The following is a 21247-nucleotide window of genomic DNA, read 5'->3' on the forward strand; positions in this document are numbered from 1 at the left end:
TTTGAATTCAGGTCTTCCAAATTTAGTCCAGCACACTAACCTTCAACATCCACTATCTTTAAAATAAAAAACTGATTACTTAATCAATTGACATGCCATTTCCTGAATTTAAAACGGCAGGTGGCTCTTCTGTGGGAATCCACACTGTTCAGGATTAGGGAAACGGAAGAGAAGATGAAAATGCTCCTGTTTGTGTTACAAAGGCCTGGGTTTTATCTGTCTGCTATGCATGAGGAATGTGTGGATTAACTCCTGCAGACAACTACACATGAGCTGCCCTTCAGGACAGTGTTTATTCAGACGCAGCGACTACTGTAGAGTGCCATGGCCCATTTCCTGACGGAACTTATAAAACCTGTTTTGCAGCAATTGCATTAGCTCTCCAGTTTCCTGGCAGAATTCAAAGGGCCAGTATTGATTTATAAAGCTCTAAAAGGACTTGGGCTTGGTGCATCTGAGATAGTGCTCTCTCCTCGTATGAACCCTCTTGCCATTTACGAGGCTTCTTGAAGTCTTACATCAAGGTCTGGTCTGTTGTGTGACCTCTTTCAGGAGAGAGGTCCCCAACCCCTTTCGAGCTTGCCGACCCATTGGGAATTCTGACACAGTCTGACTGGTGCAGCTACAAAATGGCTGCCACAAAATGGGTGCCACAGCTTACCTGCAGTCACACACTGACTTCACTGCTATGAAGGCAGCTGCTGCCAAAGCAACATTTAAAAATGTGCATAGCCAACGAAATCTACAGTGGCCGATCTAGGGTTGCCAGGTCCCCCAGCGCGCGGGGGATTCCCCAGTTTCTGGAGCTCTCTCCAGCACTGGCCAGCAGGGGAGAGTAACCACCCCAAATGCTATGTGCCTGCGTCACCCAGAAATGATGTATGGACGTTGGGGATATTGGGGGGGGCGCTCTGGTTTTTGGGTAAAAGTCTATGGTAGAATTAGCTTCGAACCATAGAATTTTGCCCAAAAACCAGAGCATTGCCCCCAACATCACCAACGTGCCTATGTCACTTCCGGGTGATGTGTCGTGCTTCTTCCCTCCCTTCTCCTGGAGCGCCTTTGTAAGTCCATTGCTGGCTTCTTGTTTGGACCTGGCAACCCTAGGCCAATCAGAAGCCTTGCTGAGCAAACGCCCCACTTGGTCCCACCCACTTTCTAAGAACACCAGGAAAGGTGTTGGTGGGCATCACTGTGCCCATGGGGGCACCATGTTGGGGACCCCTGTGCTAGGCAGTGGGGCACAAAATGGCATCTTCATCTTTTATGGCCTTGTTCTTGTGGACTTCTGTTTGGACTTCCAGCATTTCAAGTTTTGAGAGAGTGGGGGTTTTTTCTTTCTAAAGAGGGATTTTGAATGAAATTATTCTGCTGCACTGTGACTGTTTTATTGGATTCTCAGGCTCCGTTGTTTAGTGCTGGCTTTTTGTACTTTCTACTGTACAGGAGATGTTTTAATTAGCCAAGTTGACTGTAATTTGAGAAAAGCAAGGTATTAAATGTAACCTTTATTATGGGTTTAATGAGTTGCCGGGGTCTGCAACAGCCACTTCTGTTGTAAAGCATCTTTATGAACAATGGTCACATGGGAAGTAATTATGAGCGATTGCGGAATCTTTAATCATCGCTTTGATATTCACTAAGCAAGGGTCTTTACGGGGTCCTAACATTCATTTTGCAGAAAGTACAACTCATTTAATAGTAGCTTTAGAGCCAGCGGGCCTTTTACAACATTTTCAATTCAGCAATTACTGGCACAGCCTTCGTCCTCCACTGGAGCCGCTTGTGTTATTTTCAAATTCATGAATGCATATTACTGAATTAATTCTTGCTTTCTTGGGCCCCCGCTGTTCAGAAATGATTGTTTCAATAATAAAGAGCTGTGATCTGATACATACAGCTGCATCGAAACAGCAGATCAGATAATAGCTGGGTCATTTCCCTTCCCTAGGCTAGAGATTCTTGCCAAGTACAGAGTGTGTGATGCCAATAGTGCTGGAAGTTTTCCCATCTAGATGGAACTAAATTTTTCATGAGGCTTCAGGCCAATTTGCCTAATGGAAAAAGAAACAATTCCTTGTTGTTTCCCAAGCTTGCAGGGGGTAATAAAAATAAAAATAGTGTTTAGCAGGATCGATCCGGAAAGATGGGCAGATCACCTCAGACATAAAAAGATGCCTGGGATGGGGAAATGGCTTGACCGTGAAAATTGCTTATGGTAAAGGTTCCAATCCTGACTTTGGAAATTCCTGGTGATTGGCAGGATGCTGCCTGCGGAGGGTGGAGTTTGCCAAGGGGAGGGAGTTCACTGGGGATGGGACGCCATAGAGACCGCCTTCTGAAGTTGCCATTGCCTCCAGAGGAACCAATCTCTGTGGGTTGCCAGCCATTGCAGGGAGAGTAAGGGGCAGGGATGGGGGAATTATAGAGTTTTGGGGGGACTCTAGAGTACCATGTTGTGGGCTCGCGCTGGAAGTGACATCACACTCCTTCTCCCGCCCCGAACTGCCATGCCAAGTGAGATCAGAGACAGCTGGAGATTTCCCACTGTGATGGGAGACCTGATCAGCCTACCCTGTAGTCTGGAGGTCAGTTGTAGTTCTGGGAGAAGTCCAGGCTCCACCTAGAGTTGCTAGACCACCCCCCAGGGGAGGCAGGGGTCCCCCACCCTCAGGCCCCATCGCCCTGCTGCCGATCAGCTGGCTGCTGGTGGGGGGGGGACTTACCTGGAAAAAGAATGAAGCCCAGTCAATGTTGCAACGATGTGTCTACATCACTTCTGACATGGCCCAGAAGTGACATCATCATGTTGGCAGTGTTGGGGTGATGTTCTCGTATTTGGGCAAAAACTCTATGGTAGAAGCCAAATTTACCATAGAGCTTTTGCTCAAATACCAGAGCGTCGCCCCAACATCACTGTGTGATGACGTCTCTTCCGGGTAACGTCGGAAGTGACGTAGACGCATCAATACAACGTTGGCTGGGCCTCCCTCCCGCTCCTGGTAGGTCCCTCCCCCATCCTGTCTGTTGCCCAGAAGGGACCTGACATCCCTAGCCCTACCTGGAGGTTGGCAACCGTCCATGCAACTGAGACAAGCAACATATGTTACCATTTGATTACAGAGCTCCAAATTTATAAAATACCTTTCAGTGTCTTGTGTATTTGCACAGGCTTACTCCTAGATTGTGTGGGCTGCGGTGGCTCAAGTGGTTAAGACGCTGAACTGCAGACCAGAAGGTTGGGAGTTCAGTAGTTTGAGACCTGAGTGCCGCATGATGGAGTGAGCTCCCGTCCCTGGCCCCAGCTCCTGCCAACCTAGGAGCTCGAAAGCAAGAAATTGCAAGTAGATAAATAGGTACTGCTTCGGTAGGAAGGTAACAGCGTTCCGTGCACCTCGGCGTCTAGTCATGCTGGCCACATGACCACGGAAACGTCTTTGGACAGCGCTGGCTCTTCGGCTTGGCTTTTGAGCAAGGGAAACCTTACTCCTAGATTACTACCAGATGTCCAAACCCTGTAATGCAGTAATCTGTTGTGAGGAATAATCTGTGGGTTTGTAATGCGAGTGGGATACACAGTTTATCCACTTCTAAGCTTCCACCTTGAAAACCCATCTAAACTGCCTAAATTCCTTGGCTGCTCAAAGACGCAGGCAGACTGCAAGACCTTTTCCCTGAGTGCGTTTTTCTGATTTTGCTTCTCAAAATTCTGCCCGACAAAGACAGAGCAGAGGGTTTAAGCCCTTGAATGCAAATGTCCAGTTCTTCCTCATTTCCTGAATCCGTACTTCTAAATTCAGTATCTTGTTTTGGAAAAAAGTAAATCCAGTTCACAGTTAATTCTCTCCCCTCTCCAGGTATCGAGTACCCTTCCTGAAATCCTTTGGGGATCTTTGTTATTATGCTTCTTTTTGGATTTCTAGCAAAAACGTTAAGCTCGTTGTGTTCTCCGTTCCATTACCATGACTTGTTAGCCCTTCACAAGTAAATAGTTGCATCAACAAGGAATGGGCATCTGGTAAACAGACTGTTCCCAATTTTGCAGGGACGCAGTCTGGAATCCCACATTTGTAGGCGTACCTCACGTTCTCCTCAAGCAGCCTTGACTGCCATGAAGCCCCAGTGGGAGAGCTGTGTCACAACTGTGTGTGCAGAATACCAAACAGACCTGTGACAGGGAAAGATCTGCATATTAATCTGTCTGCTAGTGAATCGGTAGGCTGTTAACATTTCTGGAATTTCTTGCAAGGATGGTGTGTATTATGCTCATTCTTTAAAAAAGACACACACAAAACCCAGTGGTGGCAAAATATGTACTAACAATTGACCACCAGTCATAAGAACATAAGAGAAGCCAATGTTGGATCAGGCCAAAGGCCCATCCAGTCCAACACTCTGTCACACAGTGGTCAAAAATACCAGGTGCCATCAGGAGGTCCAGCAGTGGGGCCAGGACACTAGGAGCCCTCACACTGCTGCCCCGCCCCCAAGCACCAAGAATACAGAGCATCACTTGCCTCAGACTGAGAGTTCCTATCTATACCTTGTGGCTAATAGCCACTGATGGACCCCTGCTCCATATGTTTATCCAATTCCCTCTTGAAGCCATCCATGCTTGTAGCCTCCACCACCTCCTGTGGCAGTGAATTCCATGTGTCAATCACTCTTTGGGTGAAGAAGTACTTCCTTTTATCCATTCGTACCCGACTGCTCAGCAATTTCATTGAGTGCCCAGGGAGACCCTGGTTTGTTTATGTGTCTGTTTTCTTTTGTTTTTATCTCTGCAGGCTTGTTAATTGGTTCTGGTTGTGCTCTTTATCCTCTGGGCTGGGACAGTGAAGAAGTCAGGCAGACCTGTGGCAACCTTTCCAACCAGTTTGAACTGGGTAAGAGACTGCTCCTGTTCTTCAGAGATCCTGTCAGAGTGGTTTGCAGATGGTCAAGGTGCTCTCACAGCACAGCTGGAAGTGGGGGAGGGACTTGTACGAGATTGTAAGCATCTGGAAGGATTTTGTCCTGCAGGTTTTTATATTGTAGAGGCCTTTAAAAATGCTTTAAAAATAGATGTGGTAAGTACCTCATCAACCACAACAGCCCATTCTGCCTTTCCAGAAGACTAGTCCTTTCTGCCCTGTCATTTGCCCGTTTAATTTTTTTTTAAAGAAGTTGTGTGTGCGTGTGTACTTTGTGTGACAGGAAGTCATGGTGACTTCTGGCGACCCCTACTGGGGCTTGGACGTTTTTCAAAGAGGTGGCTTGATGAGCCTGCCTCTGCCTCCCAGCCCTGGTATTCCTTGAAGGTCTTCCATCCAAGTACTTGCCAGGGTCGGCCCTGCTTCGCTTCCGAGATCCGACAGGATTGGGCTTGCCTGGGCTATCCTGGTCAGGGTGCCCTTGCTTAATTTAAAGCCTTACAAAGTGACCGCCTAAAGTGACGTGCTCGACAGGCCATACCACAAACACCTGCAGGGATTCTATCTACGGAAAGTAAATGGAACCTGGAACCCCCCACCCCACCCAATGCCCCAGACAGACACTGTTATAAAACTAGAGTTGATTCCTAGTTCCTCCTTTGTAGTTCTTTTTTGAAGAGATAAGATGCAGCCTCATAGACCTTTGAATCAGATCACGCCACAAGCCACTCTGGAGTGATACCTGCAGGGGTCATTTTGTAGAAAAAGAGGTGCAGGAGCTCATTAGCATAACACATTAACATAACTCATTTGCATATGCCACACCCCCTGACATCACCGGAAGTGTGTCAGAAGGCAACACCCACCGCTCAGCCTCCACTGGACTGTTTTGGATTCCTAGCTATTGGGAGGGGGGGGGCGTGCAGATCTGTCCTCGCAGAGGAGGGAGAGCTTGTACCTGAATAAAACTTGGTCTTAAAGGTGCCACTGGACTGTTTTGGATTGCTAGGGGGGGCTCTGCAACTTACCTGGCTGCTTCTTGCTCTGACTGAGGGCTGCTGGGAGAAGGGGGTGGGGCTTGTTGCATGTGCCCGCCCCCTGGTCTCTTTACTGCTGGAGCTCCGCTCCTGTGCGCTCCTGCAGGAAATGACCCCTGGATACCTGCATATTCTGAGGTAGACAGCTGGTTAACCCAGTTCCTTTGGGTTGCTGGTAGGATATAGTGGGGCTGTCTACTTGAAATTGCATTGTAGTACAGGGGTCCCCAGCCTTTCTGAGCCTAGGGGCACTTTTGGAATTCTGACACAGTGTGGTAGGCTCAGACACAAAATGATTACCGTAGAATAGCTGTCGCGGGAGGTGGAGCAAGCCTCAAAATGGCTGTCGCAGCTTACGTTCAGTCACCCAGTGAAGATCCTCGTGCTGTGGTGGCAGTTGCCGCCAAACAGTGTTAAAAAGTCTACATGGCCAATCAAATCTCCAGTGGCCAATCGGAAGCCTTGCTGGGCGGAAGTCCCACCTGCCCCTGCCCGGTTTCTAAAAACACTTGGCGGGCACCAGAAAAGGTGTTGGCGAGCACCATGGTTCCTGCGGGCGCCCTGCTGGGGACCTCTGTTGAAGTATGTAGCTGTTCTGATCCCATGAACTAGTGTTAGCCTTTTGCCTCAGTGCAGTTAGGATTACTTTGCTGCCTGGAGAAACAGTGCCCTGCCGCTTTAACAGAGGCTTAATAGGATGTTGTTTACCAGGTGATGCTATTTACCTGCAATGCCATGAAAAGCATGAACGGCCCATTTCCACACACGAAGTCCTTTGACAGAGGCTTCATTCCAGGCCAGTTGCCAACCCTAAGTACAGTTTAAAAAAGAGACTGTCTGTGGTTCTCCAAGGGGCTCTCTGGCGAAATAATGTTCAAGTCCTTTTTAACGCCTTAGATGCTCAGATTTCCCATCAAATGTCACCAAATAAGAGGAGATTCACTTCAGCTCACTACTTTGGCAAATAAAGATTGCCAAACAAAGTCAGTAGATGATGACTTCCACAGAGCCAGGGGTCTCCTGGGTTCCTTGTTGCTGCAGCAGCTACCAATTAAGTGCAGCAGTAATGGGGTTTCCACAGGGCGGCTTTCCCGCATTTTCCCTGACTCATTCCCCGCTGGTGGCTATTCTCTCTGCATACACCACCCTAGAGATTTTGGAGAATTGTTATCAGTAATTGACCAGGTGCTAGTAGTGTTATAACCCTACCATGATTTGTCAGTTATTGACATAACAAAACAAAAAACAAAAAAGCCCTCTGTGTTTGGGCAGCAGTGCCAGGCCTGCCATGGACAGAATTTTTCTAGCTTTAAGAGTCCTTCTGGAACCGACACGGCAGCGTTTTCCCGCCTAAACGGTCACATGCTCCAGGGGAACATCCCCTTCACCCTCAGTTCCTTTTCTGCCGCTGCGTGGATAGAATCGTTCTAGCTAGCGCTCCGTTTGCAGTCTTCGTATCTTCACATTCTGCTGAAGGTTTCGTTCTCTCACTGGATTGTTTTGTGGGGATTTGGAATCGTCACAGAACTTCTCCTCTAGGGTGGTGAGGTGGCTTTTGCCGACCCCCCCCCCCATTTTTTTCATGGAAGAACCTGGACCAAAATCCCTTATGTCTTCCAATGTGCTGTTCAAGAAATGCATATAATGTGCAACTAAAATGACTTGCAGTGACATGCATGATCTGTGCCTAACGTGTTTGGGAGAGGCCCATAATGTGATGGTGTGCAAAATTTGCCAAGGGTTTAACCCAAAAGCGCATTCTGACAGGGCATTCCACTTAAAGGTGGCTCTTTGGGGAAAGCCCTTACATCCGAACTGTCCAGGCCAGTTCAGGGATCAGATCCAGCGAAGGCGCCATCCCCAGTCAGGTTAGCCCCTTCAGTTCCCATTCTAGAGCCTGTTCCGCCCCCCTGTTGGTACGCTTGGTTCCAATGGTTCTGGTAGCCGTGAAGGCGCACTTGCATCTGAAGAGATCTATGTCTCTAGCTCCATCTTCGATGCAGATGCGCCTGACCTCGCCTTTGACCTTGGTTCTGGTGCACAGCTCTTCCAAGCCTCCTTTAAAGAAGGCAAAGAAAACTAAACATAAGGAGAAGATGGCTTCATCCTCCAAGCAATGGAAGAGATTGTCCTCATCACGTAGGTCCTCCGTGGATTTGGATGTCATTTTTGTGGCGCCTTGCACCCCATCACCGCATGTATCGTCTCCAGATAGGCGTCTCTCAGAAAGTGAAGGTGATGGCAACAGTCCTCCCCAAGGGGATCCTTTGCCACCTAAGTTAGAATTGACAGAGACCACCCCACCCCAGTGGCACCCTTACTATATGTCCCCTACTTATCTGCAGAAGTGGCCAGAATTTTATCCCCAACCTGAACCACCCATGCCAGGGTATAGCCATTCAGCAGAAGGCTTTGGTTGATACAAGTCTCAGCTGCCGATGATGCCCTCGTTGTCCCCGAGTCCGAACCAGAAGATGAAGGTACTGTTGTATCCTGTTTTAGTTCTGGGAGCCAGTCTGAACTTTCCCCAGATGACAGGATTTGGGGATCCCATGCCCATATGGCGAACAAATGTTGAGGATGGCTCAGGCAGTAGACATCGATGTCTCAGCCAGTGGATAACAAACCGAAAGATAACATTCTAAGTTGCCTCTACCTGGATTCCCCGGGCACTGTAGCCTTTCCAGTTTTGCAAGGCCTTGAAGATCTCAGGACTCAAGTGTGACAAAAACCAGCATCCACACTAGCAACTTCACAGAGGATTGAAATTCTGCTCTATAGAATCAAACAAGATTCCTGTGAATTCCTATCTCTGCATTCCCCACCTTCCTCCTCATCACTGAGGAGATGCAGTCACACCAGACACAGGACCAGCATTCATCTCCGTCTGATAGAGTCAGTGTCTTGATTTGCTTGGTCGCAAGATGTATTCTTCAACTGCCCTGAATTTCAAGATTTTGAATTATCGGGTGATTATGGGGGGCTATCAGCTTTTCCTGTGGGAGAAACTATCCCAATATCTAGATGAGCTGCCTGAGGATTCTAAATCTCTGGCTGAGCTTATTCAGGCAGAAGCCATAAAACTCTCTCCAAACAAGAAATAAATGCTGGCAGGCACACTGCAGAGGCATCTGCGAGATCCATGGCAGCCACCGTAGTAAGAAGGCGCTTGTAGTTGCGCAGGACTGCGCTCCCCTTGAGATATGTTGCCATGCGGAAGACCTGCCCTTTGAGGGTTCAAGTCTGTTTTCTCGGAACACCGACAAGTCCCTTTCCACAATTAAGAAGAACAAGCAAACGGCCAAGTCCCTGGGGGTTCTCCCTTCTGCAGCCCCAAGGCAGCGTTTTGCCTCACTTCAGCAGGGTTTTGCCACCCCCTTCTATTGCGGTCAGTGACATCAGCTTCATTAGAGTGCCCCCCCAGTATACTCATCGGCAATTCCAGTCTTCTCCCTTCCAAAAGAGGAGAAGCTCTACTTGACCCAGGTCGAGAAGCCACCAGGTTCCCCAAAGGGACCAGGATCAGTAAGGGGGAAAGTTCTAACTAGAAGCTCAACTCCAGGCTCCCTTTTTCAGGGACCGATTTGCCTCACACATCTTCTGCCCCCCCCCCTTTTGGGGCCCCCCCCCCCCCGGTGAGCCAGTGGCCTCACAGCCACTGGTTATACTATCCAAAAAGGTCGCCTTTTTGTACCACTCATATCTGCTAGGAGGATGAGTGAGCTACCAGCCCTTAGAGTGGAGTCCAGTGTTCCCTCACAGCTTTTTAGCCTCCAGCTCACTCATTTTTGTCTTAGCTCAGGAAGGAGGGCTCCAGAGCAAACTAATTTATACAGTAGCCAAATCACCTGCTCACAGACTCGTGTGTTTTTTTTCTGTCGGGGTTTGCAGCGAATTGGCAGGAACTGAGGGTGAAGGAGATGGCCTCCCTGGAGCATATGACTGTTTAGACAGGAAAGCACTGTTGTGTTGGCTCTGGAAGGGAGGGGCTGCCACATTTGGGTTCTTAAAGCTAGAAAAATTCTGTCTGTGTCAGGCCTGCGCAGGCACAGTCCCAATGCACAAAAGACATCGATGAACCTAAGTTACAAGCAGGGGTCATTTCCTGCAGGAGCGCACAGGAGCGGAGCTCCGGCAGTAAAGAACCCAGGGGGCGGGCACATGCAACAAGCCCCACCCCCTGCTCCCAGCAGCCCTCAGTCAGAGCAAGAAGCAGCCAGGTAAGCTGCAGAGCTCCCCCCGGCCCCCCAGTCCAAAACCGTCCAGTGGCACCTTTAAGTCCAAGTTTTATTCAGGTACAAGCTCTCCCTCCTCTGCAAGGACAGATCTGCACCCCCCCCCCCAATAGCTAGCAATCCAGAACAGTCCAGTGGCGCCTGAGCGGTGGGGGTTGCCTTCTGACACACTTCCGGTGATGTCAGGGTGTGTGGCATATGCAAATAAGTTATGCTTATGAGTTATGATAATGAGCTCCTGCACCTCTTTTTCTACAAAATGACCCCTGGTCAAGTAAGTGCATCTCTGTGTTCCTGTCTACATGGTAGCCACCCCAGCTTTGCTGCAGTCTCTGAAAAATATTGTAGTAAACCAGTCTTTGGAAAGGTTATAGGAAAGCTGGGGGAAAGCTGGACGGTGAATGAGAGTACACAATGCTGTGTGGGCGCAGGGGGGAAATGACCCGCTTCCCTTTAGCATCCAAGCCAGATCAAACGCCCAGTGTGGAAATGAGTGATGACCTGAGTTGTAAGTGTTGCTGAAAGACAGAATACTTTATTTTTACTCCGCTCCCTTGGCAGGGTTAACAATTTTATAAACATCTATCCCTGTCATGCGCAGGGGGCCAAAAAACCTTTCCCTTCCGCAAGAGTTTTCATCTTCTAGGAGGCAGAGAGGAACAAATATTTTTCTGAAACTACCTTTTGTTTGATGGTTGGAGTTTGAAGAAGCCCTACCTGAGATGCGAGAAAATATTTTGAACATTTCTGCAGGTGGGATGCTCAGTTCCGCACTGATCACAACCCTAACAGAAGTAGGAAGAATCTTTATATGGGAAAGAACTCAAGCATTTTTTTTTAAATTCTCCCTTTAGAGGTTAATGGGATTTCAAAGTCCTTAAATTTAGACTGTACCACACCCATTGTTTCAGACAAAATGACAGATGTTGGCATTTATTCCCAGCATTCCTCAAATGATGAGACACCTTATGGCTGACCCGGTGCTCTTCGGAACATTACAGAATTCGCCACTCGATAGTGCTTCACAGTGTTGCTCCAAATTATTACACGCAGCGCTACAAAAACACACACGTTTCCAGTGAAATAGGTGGTAGAAGAGAATGATCGTGTGTAATAGCTTTATTAAACTTGTTTCAACCCATTGTATCGATTACACCTTGTTTTAGAGATGTGTATATTTTGTTCGTCGTTTTCTTTTGCGTTAGCCATCCCAGGCACATTCCGGAGAGGGTGGGATACGTGTAACGTAAATAAAATCCACTAACAGCGTTGTCCTTTGATTGTTATTTGACTCGCCCACAGGCACTTGTGAAATCGGCTGGGCCTATTACTGCACCGGAGGAGGTGCTGCTGCGGCGATGCTGATCTGCACTTGGCTGGCCTGTTTTTCAGGCAAGAAACAGAAACAGTATCCTTACTGAGGCAAGAGCGAGGCCCAGACAGCAAGCAAACCAGTGTCGGGGAGAGCGACAAAGAAACGCGTGTGCCAGCCTCTCTCGGAGAGTTGCCTTCGCTCTTCCTTGTAGTTGGACCTAAGTAAAACGATGAAGTTGGAATTGATGTGTGACGCTGTGAATGGTGGTGGGGGCGTCTCCCTCTCTTAATGGAATAAACAGAATTTCATGCAAGGCGCAGAAACCTATTCCCAGCAGATTTTGGTCAAGTAGAACTACAGGACCTAACCCCTATCTGGAAAAAAAAAAGCAACTTCTTTGTTTGAGCAGATTAGCAATCGAAAGGGTTACGAAAATACCCTGTCGGAGGACCAGAATGTAGCCTTGTAAACGGCTGTTTCCACAGCTTTGTGAGTTGGGGGTGGATTAGGACGGTGTCTCTTGACAGCTGGTATTCATTTGGACGTAAGCACTGATTTCCTTGGAGCGATGAGCGAGACCACTTTGCGGCCGGAGCGGTTGCCGCGTTCAGCTAGAGGCAAGAGATTTGTAGGCCTTAAAAGTATTAGCCTTTTAGAGGTTTCCCAAGTTGATGTGTTGGCCCGATTTGGAGTTGAGACAAACTTAATGCAAAAGAGGGAAAAAACGCTCCCTTGTTGCGAGATTCCTGAAAAGCACACCTGCGTATTTTTGCACAGACACTTTCCCTTTCCCAACGTGTCACAGCCTCGCAGAGGAGTATGAAGACCAACCGGCTTACAAACAATTCGACTAGTCTTTGACGGTCTTGCCCAGTGCGCCGCTTCGGCTGTAACTAGCTGAAGCTCATTCCGGAAGGCGTTGTTACTCAGGCAAAAGGGTCACGGCCAAGAGAGTCTTTTCATCCTCCATTTAGAAGCACAGAAACCCACACAGACAGTCTTCCGTTCCCATCCACACACACCAACTCGCTCCTTTCTTAACACAAAGCATCCAGGGTTGGCATTATGCACAAACGCGCGTCAGTGGTCACCCGCCAACCACTTTGTTTTGCACAAAAAGAACCGTTTTGGGAAGAGGCACTGGGGAGTGGCGAAGGAGGAGGCCAGGGTGCCTATCCCGCCTTCCCCGTCTCCCCTTTCTGAACAGCGGGAGGGCTCAAGCTACCCTTCCGCACACTTGTGTGAAACATGTAGTTTGGCCCACATTTCTTTGCAGTCTCGTAACACACGACTCAGGCTTCTTCGCTCAGAGATTCATTCTACTCTTCTCCCCCCACTGGCCTACACAGACAGTTCCCCCTCAAAACACACTTCCTCCCTCCATACAAATGCAGCGCAGTATGCAGATTTCTCACTGCCCCTTTCCTACGCCTCTCCCCTTCCACCACAGTCTCCGCCCTGCTCTCTCTCTGGGCGATTTCTCACTAGAGCTGCCTCGCAGCACAGCGCCGTTTGCCCCGACACAAACATGTCAATTTCACACCCGAAGCTCTGGGGCTGCATTTTTACTCGGGGCTTCACCCGATTTCCTCCGCAGTTTCGTGATCCTGGTTTTTGAGGATCATGAAACTGCGGAGGAAATCGGGCGAAGCCCGAGTCAAATGCAGCCCTGCAGCCTCAGGTGTGAAATTGACATGTTTGTGTCGAGGCAAATGGCGCTGTGCTGTGAGGCAGCTCTAGTGAGAAATCGCCCTCTCTGTCCCTTGTAAACTTTTCCTCTTCGATCTTTACATTCACACCAGGGAGAAGCCCCTTAGTGTGTCTTGCTTCCCATTTTCTTCCTTCATCGTGTGGCTTCGGGCATTTCACCTGAATCCGTGACAGAAGAAATACTTCTGTTGATTTCTAGAGTTGCCAACCTCCAGGTGGTGGCTGGAGATCTCTTGGGATTACAGAGGACAGATCAACCCCCCTGGAGGAAATGGAAGCTTTGAAGGCTGGACTCTCTGGCATGATACCCTGCTAAGGTCCCGCCTCTCTCCAAACCACAGGCTCCACCCACCAGATCTCCAGGCATTCCCCAAGTGGGTGTTGGCAACCGTAGTTGATTTCTCAGATGCCACTTTCTGGGTCTCCTGTGAAGGGGAGAGGAAGTGGGCGCTATCGCTCACAGGAAGTTCTCCTTTGCGTGGATAGACTATCCGTCTTCTCATTGCACAGGACCCAAGAACGGCCACAGAGGATGTGTGAGCCGCTCCTATTTATTCTGTCTCTGCTGCAGGTGAACACCTGAAGAGTCCCATCCACACGAGCACTGTGGAGCAGAGCAATTGCAGTGAAAACTCCATGCACTTCTTTATTTTTGTTATTGTTTTTGTTATTTGCTAGAAGATTTGAAACGCAGTATTAAACCACGTTTTTAAAACTAACGGGCCACTTTTTTCCCAGTATTTTGTATAATCCGTGTACACACGTTCTCAAATTTTATTATTGCCCTTTTCAGACCTATATAAATTTTTATTAACTTCAATGTTTTTTCAAGGTTATTACAAAAAAAAATGCAATATTTTATTCAGCATATGTAGCCTTTTTAGATAGAGTGCTCCTGTGAAGGGCAGTTGTGTCCGCTGAAACTTCTTATATGTGCGGTACGGTAGAATATTAGTATTTATGCAAGAGCGACGACAAAGATCTTCCAGATTTTGTTACTAATACCATTTGGTCATTGTTGTTGTATTGTGCTGTAATGTCTTTTGTTGTTTTTAAATATTCATCTTTATATCGCAGTATAAACGGTATACTATTGTTTGTATCTTAGAATCAGTATAAATGTCTTTATGATACTTCTGGTGTACTGTTTTTCATCATTTTTAACAATGTTCATAGCTGGTGGTTTTCTCTTTCCCCAAGTGTGTCTGTCTTCAAAGTGGAGTGTCCCCAGGCAGATGGAGAAGCTCCCACAGGAATGGGAGTCCCAGTTGGAGAAATCACCTTTGCAAAAAAATGGGGACTGACCTGCACCACTTGCACCCCACGTTTGTTCCCAGTGAGGACCCAAAACAGCTTACGTTGTTCTCCTCTCCTCTGTTGTATCGGCAGGATAGGCAGAGAGAATGTGATTGAGCCCAAGGTCACCCAGCAGGCTTCCATGGCAGAGTGGGGGTTCAAATCTGGGTCTCTCTGATTCTAGACCGACATGCTAACCACTATGTCTGCACTGGATTTGCAAGTATTTGGAAAGCTGTCCCTTAGAGGAAGGCAGGGACCTGTTCCTGTTGGCGGCAGAGGATAAAGGTAAAGGTTTCCCTTGCTCGAAAGCTATTCAAATCCGACTGTAGGGGGCAGTGCTCATCTCCGTTTCCAAGCTGAAGAGCCAGCGCTGTCCGGCATGACTGAACGCCAAGGCGCACGGAACACTGTTACCTTCCCACCGAATCTACTTGCAATTTATCTACTTGGGAATTTCTTGCTTTTGAACTGCTAGGTTGGCAGGAACTTGGGCCAGAGACGGGAGCGCACTCCGTCATGTGGCACTTGGGTCTTGAACTGCCGAACTACAGACCTTCCGGTTTGCAGCTCAGCATCTTAACCTCTGAGCCACCGCGGCTCCCCAGCAGAGGACAGGAATCGCAATAATGGGTTTAAATTAAGGCTGGAAAGGTACTGGCTGGATATTGTGAAAAAAAAATTACAGTAGGAGTAGCTCAGCAGTGGATGTGGCTGCCTGAGGAGGTCTGAGCTCCCCCTCACTGGCAGTCTTTGGCTGGACGAACACTTGTCAGGGATTCTTCAGGCTGACCCTGGATACAGGTGTCCTGTATGGCCCTTTCCAACTCTACGAGTCCGTGACTGAAAAAAAGCCCACCTCTCTGCCAGTAGAAGTTGCCAAGGTGCACTGCCTACAAGTCCCTGGCAGCAGAAAGTGTAACACACAAGCCACAGTGTTTACCTGAGAGGGCAGGGGACTGACCGCTGCAGTATATTTCAGGGTTGTAAATCACTGTGGCTGGTTGATGTGCTGTTCACCAAAACAGCTAGACTGGGCCACCCACGGACAAGGCAGGGGGCTCCAAGGAAGTTTTCCAGATTTGGGTATAATAAAGCCGATTTTTTCCGGGATTCCCGAATATACCCGAATACCAATACAGGTATTTTATTGGTACCTGAAAATGTTCAGTATTCCCTAAAAATTTCAGTTCCATTATATCCTATGGGGGCATTGTAGTCAATGGCAAACAAGTATTCGGGTGGAGGGGTTTGAGGTAGAGGCACCAAATTTGTACTGTAGCTGCTGGAGCCTCTCCCCAAAAGATCCCCCAAGTTTGGAAAAGATTGGACCAGGGGGTCCAATTCTAAGGGTGTCCAAAGAGGGTGCCCCCAATCCTCCATTTTTTTCTATGAGGATGGGGAAAAGGTAGGCAGCAGTGTCTCCCCGAGAAAGCCAAAAAAAAAAAACCCTGAAAATTTTTGGGGCTTTTTCGGCATTCAGTATTTGGCAGCTGAATCAGCTCAGGGGTTTGTTTATTTTTGTATGTGGGGTTTCCTGTTTGGTTTTACCAAATACACCTAATTACAAGGAAAAAAGGGGTGGGAAGGAGAAGGATTTGGATTTTCAAGTTTAGGCTTGACAACCTCCAGGCGGCTATGGAAAAATATATGACAGAGTGTCATATGTTTTTCCATATCTTCCAAACACTGTGACCCTCAGTTCTTGTATTATAACCTCCAGGTGGGGCCTGGAGATCTCCCAGAATTAGAACTGATCTCCAGGCAACAGAGATCAGTTTCCATGGAGAAAAGGGCTGCTTTGAAAGGCATTATACTCCTCTGAGGCCCCACACCTTTTCACCCTCCCCCCAAATCTCCAGGTGTTTCCCAACTCAGAGTTGGCATTTGGCAACCCTATCGGAGCCCTCCCTGATTCCGTGGAGGAGGAGCAACTTATTGTTAGCATGGTCCTGGTCTGACTTTCCCCCTTGGGAATTAACAGTTCCTAAATCTCTCTTGCATTTTAAATTTCAACGTCTTGGTACTTAAAGGGATGAACAGGAAGGTGGAGAACATGGAATCCAGAAGAAAGCCATACACGAAATCCTCACCGTGTATTGATACCTTTTAGTATTCTAACTGTATGCGAAACTGGCTGCTTGCCTTTTGCAGAGCCATTGTGAAACAGAGGCAGTAGGGCAACTTTCGTAGTGTCTACAGTACCGAGGTCAAAGACTTCCCAAGTGGTGGATGCTCAGCAAGTCACAGAAGTCAACATACCTTGGAGAATGTGAAGTCTGTGTCCATGACCTGGGCTTGCCTGACCTGTGGATAGCCTAGATCAAGGGTGTCAAATATATGGCCCGGTGGCTAGAATTGGCCCATCCAGGGTTCTTATCTGGCCTGCAAGCAACAAGTACAAGAGGAAAGCAAGAGGCTGGTACGGCATCGCTTCGAAAAAAACTAGTCTTGCATATGATTAAATACATCTATGGAGGATTTTGTGGATTCCCCAGTAAAACAATTGCTTTTGTATTTTGAGTAAAAAAATAATACCATTAACTGGGTTTGCCTGTGTCCTTTACAAAGTCTGTCTCTCCAGTACCTGGCATTACATTTTATGGCAGACATGGCCTGCCCTGACAAAGTAACCTTTATTTGTAATGAATGAGTTTGACACCTCTGGCCTAGATGACTCTCGACCTCCTCTCTAAACACAATCAACCACAGAGCTTTGTAGCTCAGAAGGGGCCTAGGTAAATTAACTGGAAGAGCGCACTGTTTAAACATGGGTGGCACTGTTTTCATCACAGTGGGAGTTCTTGAAAGAGAACTGTGGGGCCAGGTGGTAGAAGAAGTCAAGAAACTGAACAAAGCAGTGAAGCCACACAAAGAGGGGATCAGATATGTATGGTGGGGGAGTGGTGGGTTCTTGCATTCCCCACCCCTGTGCTTAGCCACCGTGGCTTAGCGCCTGCACAGATACACATCTCTAAGCTTGTAAGGCCCAGTTTGCAAATGCTTTATTATCTTAGCAAAGGGGCAAAAGCATAAATCTGGCTTTATGGCTGTACGGATTATCCACAAGGGGCTCACACTCCATGCTACCGTTTACATCCATACCAGCCACGCTGTACCACCAACCAGATACAGGTATAAATAAGCTCTTAAAGAGCTATCCTGTGATGCAAAACACATAAAACAATGCAATTTCGATACAATATGATCTGGTTGTTGTGCTGCAAGTTTTTTGCACCTTATGGTTAACAGCATTCCCCCCCCCCCCTTTGCACTGTTGGAATACACTTTTTTTTAAAAAAAGTGTGAACTCTTTACTAAATATGGCCCATAATGGCAAGTGGAAGATTTTGTCTCTTTGGTGTTTCAGCAGTATCTATTTTGCTTGCATAAGAAATGGTAAAAAGATTTTGTTCCACTTTTTTTTTTGCCCTCCAAGTTACATTTTTCATGTCTGAATCTGGTTACTGACACATCCAGTAATCCCATGAACCTAATTTAGATGCTCACTAGTGCTTCTAGGTCTATTTAATGCACACTGCCTTTTTTTAAGGCAATTTTAATGCATAACTCAAAGGTAGAATGTAGTAAGCTTTTATACACAAACCAGCTACTGATGTGTAACAGTATAGCAAATAAAGCATTTGACTTAGGGTGGAGATACATGGGTTTAAATCCATATACACTGCACCTTTCCCCTTATAACTCTGCAACAGAAAGGGCTAGAGGCCCAACTATTTGAAAAATGAAAGCTGGGAACTCGTAGATCATGGGCATAGTGATAGAATGATTCCTGATTATTATTATTTTTAAAAGCCCTTGTGCAGCAGGAGAGGAAATGCGGGTTACACGAGATTCAGGCAAGGAAAGTATAGTGAAAGCAACTGTGTCACTCTGCATTTGCAGTGAAAACGACGACACAGAGAACTGCCTCTGGGGGAAGCTGCCCTAGTTAACATGCATCAGCATCGCGAAACCTTCATGTTATTTTTATCTCCGTGAAATAGTTCCAAGGAGCAATTTGGAACGGAGTTAAAGAAACTGAGGCTATAAGGTTGTGCTTCAATGAAGGCAATACGTTCATACAGATCTTTGCCTCACAGTATGCAAGAGGTCGTCAAGATAGTAAACTACTGTTTCAGAACAATAAGGCCAGCGCATTTGCATTCCCCACCAGGCGCTTCATTCCCATGACTACTTCTTATGGTGAGGTACGGGTTTCTACCTCACTGTGTGAAACTCTCCAGACAGAGGACAGGCAGTAATTAGAGGCAGTGGGAAAGCAAAGGGCCACCTTGGAACCTGCCCTGCTGTCAACAAAGAATTCAACAATGTGCACTCTCTCTAGCACAAAGTACAATGTTGGTAGGGCCATTCAGTTGGGTGTGGTTTTCCCCCCCCTGCCCTGAACCCTGAACGGAAACAACAAACAGGGCACCAACATGAATGGGGAGCCAAATCGGCTGCCAAGATTGTAGAACGCCCAGGATGCCTGCTTGGCCCCCGTTCCCTTCTGCATTTTAGGAGCCGTGCGAGAGCTGTCCCTTTTTAAAAGAAGCATTTGGAACGGCCCCAGTCTCTCTGCCCGCCATGCTGTTTCCCTGGATTTCACTGGAGTTATCCGGTGCTACACTGACACATGCTGCTGATACCGCTTTATTTACAACTGCCTAAGAACATAAGAGAAGCCAATGTTGGATCAGGCCAGTGGCCCATCCAGTCCAACACTCTGTGTCACACAGTGGCCAAAAATAACAGGCGCCATCAGGAGGTTCACCAGTGGGGCCAGGACACTAGAAGCCCTCCCACTGTTGCCCCCCCCCCAAGCACCAAGGATACAGAGCATCACCTGCCCCTGTTTGTTGTGGCCCTGACCTGCAGGGCCTAAGCTAGCCCAATCTTTTTTTTTTTTGAGCTTCCGGTCTCAAAGGCACCAATCAGAGTCCTTCAGCCTTTACTTCTTCTTTTCCCTTCTCTTCCGCAACGTATAGGGACTTTTCGGGGCTTCTGCCCCCTGCTCAGACAAAGAGTCCTCGCCAGAAGAACCAGTCTCCAGCTCGCCACTGGATCTACTGTCCTCTTCTTGTTTCCCTTCCTCTGACCTTCCCAGCTGTTCCTTTAGGAATTCTTGAGCTTTCAGAACAGAGTCAATCTTTTCCTTCTTCTCTTTAATCTTAAACGTTACACCTTCTGGAAATAGCCATTCATATCCAATTGAGTTTGTTTGAAGAAAGAGTACAAGTTCTTTATATTTCTTTCTGTGTTGCCTTACTTCAAATGGAATATCCTTTAGCGTTCTAACAGCATTCTCCCCTGCCTTCAGGGGTGTTGCAGCCACTGCTTTCAGGATAGCATCCCTGACGTGCCTCTTCGAGAATCTTATTACAATTTCCCCAGGCAGATTATTTTTCTTTATATATCCTGAATATGACCTATAGGCCACATCCATATCGTTGAGTAACAACTCATAAGTTCTTTAAGATTCTCTCCTCTGTTCTCTGGCACACCCTGGAAGCGCAGGACCATGTTGGCCTTATCCATTTGTACTTGAAGCATTTGATCTTCCAAATAAGTTTTCTTTTCCAATTTTTGTACTTTCTTCTTCACTTTCTGCATTGATTCGGCCACTTCTTTTACTTTCTCAGCATCCTGCTTCATTACTTGAATCAAATCAGTTATTTGCGTTTGTTGCGCAGTAATGCTTTGTGTTACCACGGACACCTGCTCTTTGAAGTTATTCAGCTGTTCCAGTAGAGGGCGCATGAACTCAGCTACAGCCTTTGCCATCTCACTGGTCGTTTCCGGCTTTGGGGACTCTAGTTTCGTTTTCTTAAGTCTTTCTTTGTCTTTGTCCCTCTTCCCCGCCATCTTTTTCCTGTTTGTTTACTTTCGGAAAGTTTTTTAAAGTCTCTGAATGTGCGTTTAACTGCTTAGCTCACTTGGGTAAGTTTTTCTGGGCAATCCGATCGCGTTTTCTTCTGCTCCCCCCCCTTTCGCTCAACAGTTTATACGCATGGGAGGCGTCCCCCCCGCTCGCTTTTCCCATTCCGCGGAGTAGGGTAGGGAGCGGCTTTTCTTTTAAAAATAGTTTCCCAGTTGACTCACATTCATAACTGGCCATCCAACCACGCTTCTTTCATCAGTTTCAACGCCTGATCTCCTGCGCTTGACCCGGTTAGCTTCACTTATACCATTCGGTCTCTCGGCTGGAAGGACCACTGGAGCAAAGGGGTGCCTCGATTCTCTGGCATTCCGCCATCGAAGAGGCTACCCCCTCAAAGCTCCTTGGCCAGGGCCCCTTCACCGGGCCTCTGGGGGGGGGTTACGAGCCTGCTCACCCCCTCCTTCCGCCGGAGCATGGAGACACCCCCGGGAGGTCCAGGAGGTGAGTCTGCAAGCGTGCCACCATCAACCGGAAGTCAGCTAGCCCAATCTTTTCAGATCTCGGAAGCTAAGCAGGGTCGGCCTTGGTTAGTGTTTGAACGGGAGACCACTAAGGAAGTCCAGGGTTGCTACGCAGAGGCAGGCAAAGGCAAAACCACCCTCTGTTTGTGTCTCTTGCCTTGAAAACCCGGTGGGATCACCATAAGTCAGCCGCGACTTGACAGCGCTTTCCACCGCCACCGACTATCGCTGCCTTTTAAATTTCCCCTCTTCTACTTACTAGTATGATTTTCAACGACTGGATTATGAGCAGGAGTGAACACAAAGGAAAATTCACCAGGTAAGCCAATTTTCCGT

The 21247-nt window shown here is 47.7% G+C and overlaps 1 protein-coding gene across 1 annotated transcript in view; it reads left to right on the forward strand.

The window, feature by feature from the left end:
• LHFP (lipoma HMGIC fusion partner) overlaps window positions 1-13012 on the forward strand; it is a 32850-nt gene extending 19838 nt beyond the window's left edge. The window contains exons 3-4 of the mRNA XM_015411012.1: window positions 4788-4886; window positions 11488-13012. Coding sequence (XP_015266498.1) covers window positions 4788-4886; window positions 11488-11606 — 218 coding nt within the window. The 3' untranslated portion in view covers window positions 11607-13012. The remainder of the gene's footprint in view (window positions 1-4787; window positions 4887-11487) is intronic.
• Window positions 13013-21247: the final 8235 nt, after the last annotated feature.

This window comes from Gekko japonicus, unplaced genomic scaffold (assembly GCF_001447785.1).
Source record: "Gekko japonicus isolate JY-2015 unplaced genomic scaffold, Gekko_japonicus_V1.1 scaffold428, whole genome shotgun sequence".
NCBI lineage: Eukaryota > Metazoa > Chordata > Lepidosauria > Squamata > Gekkonidae > Gekko > Gekko japonicus.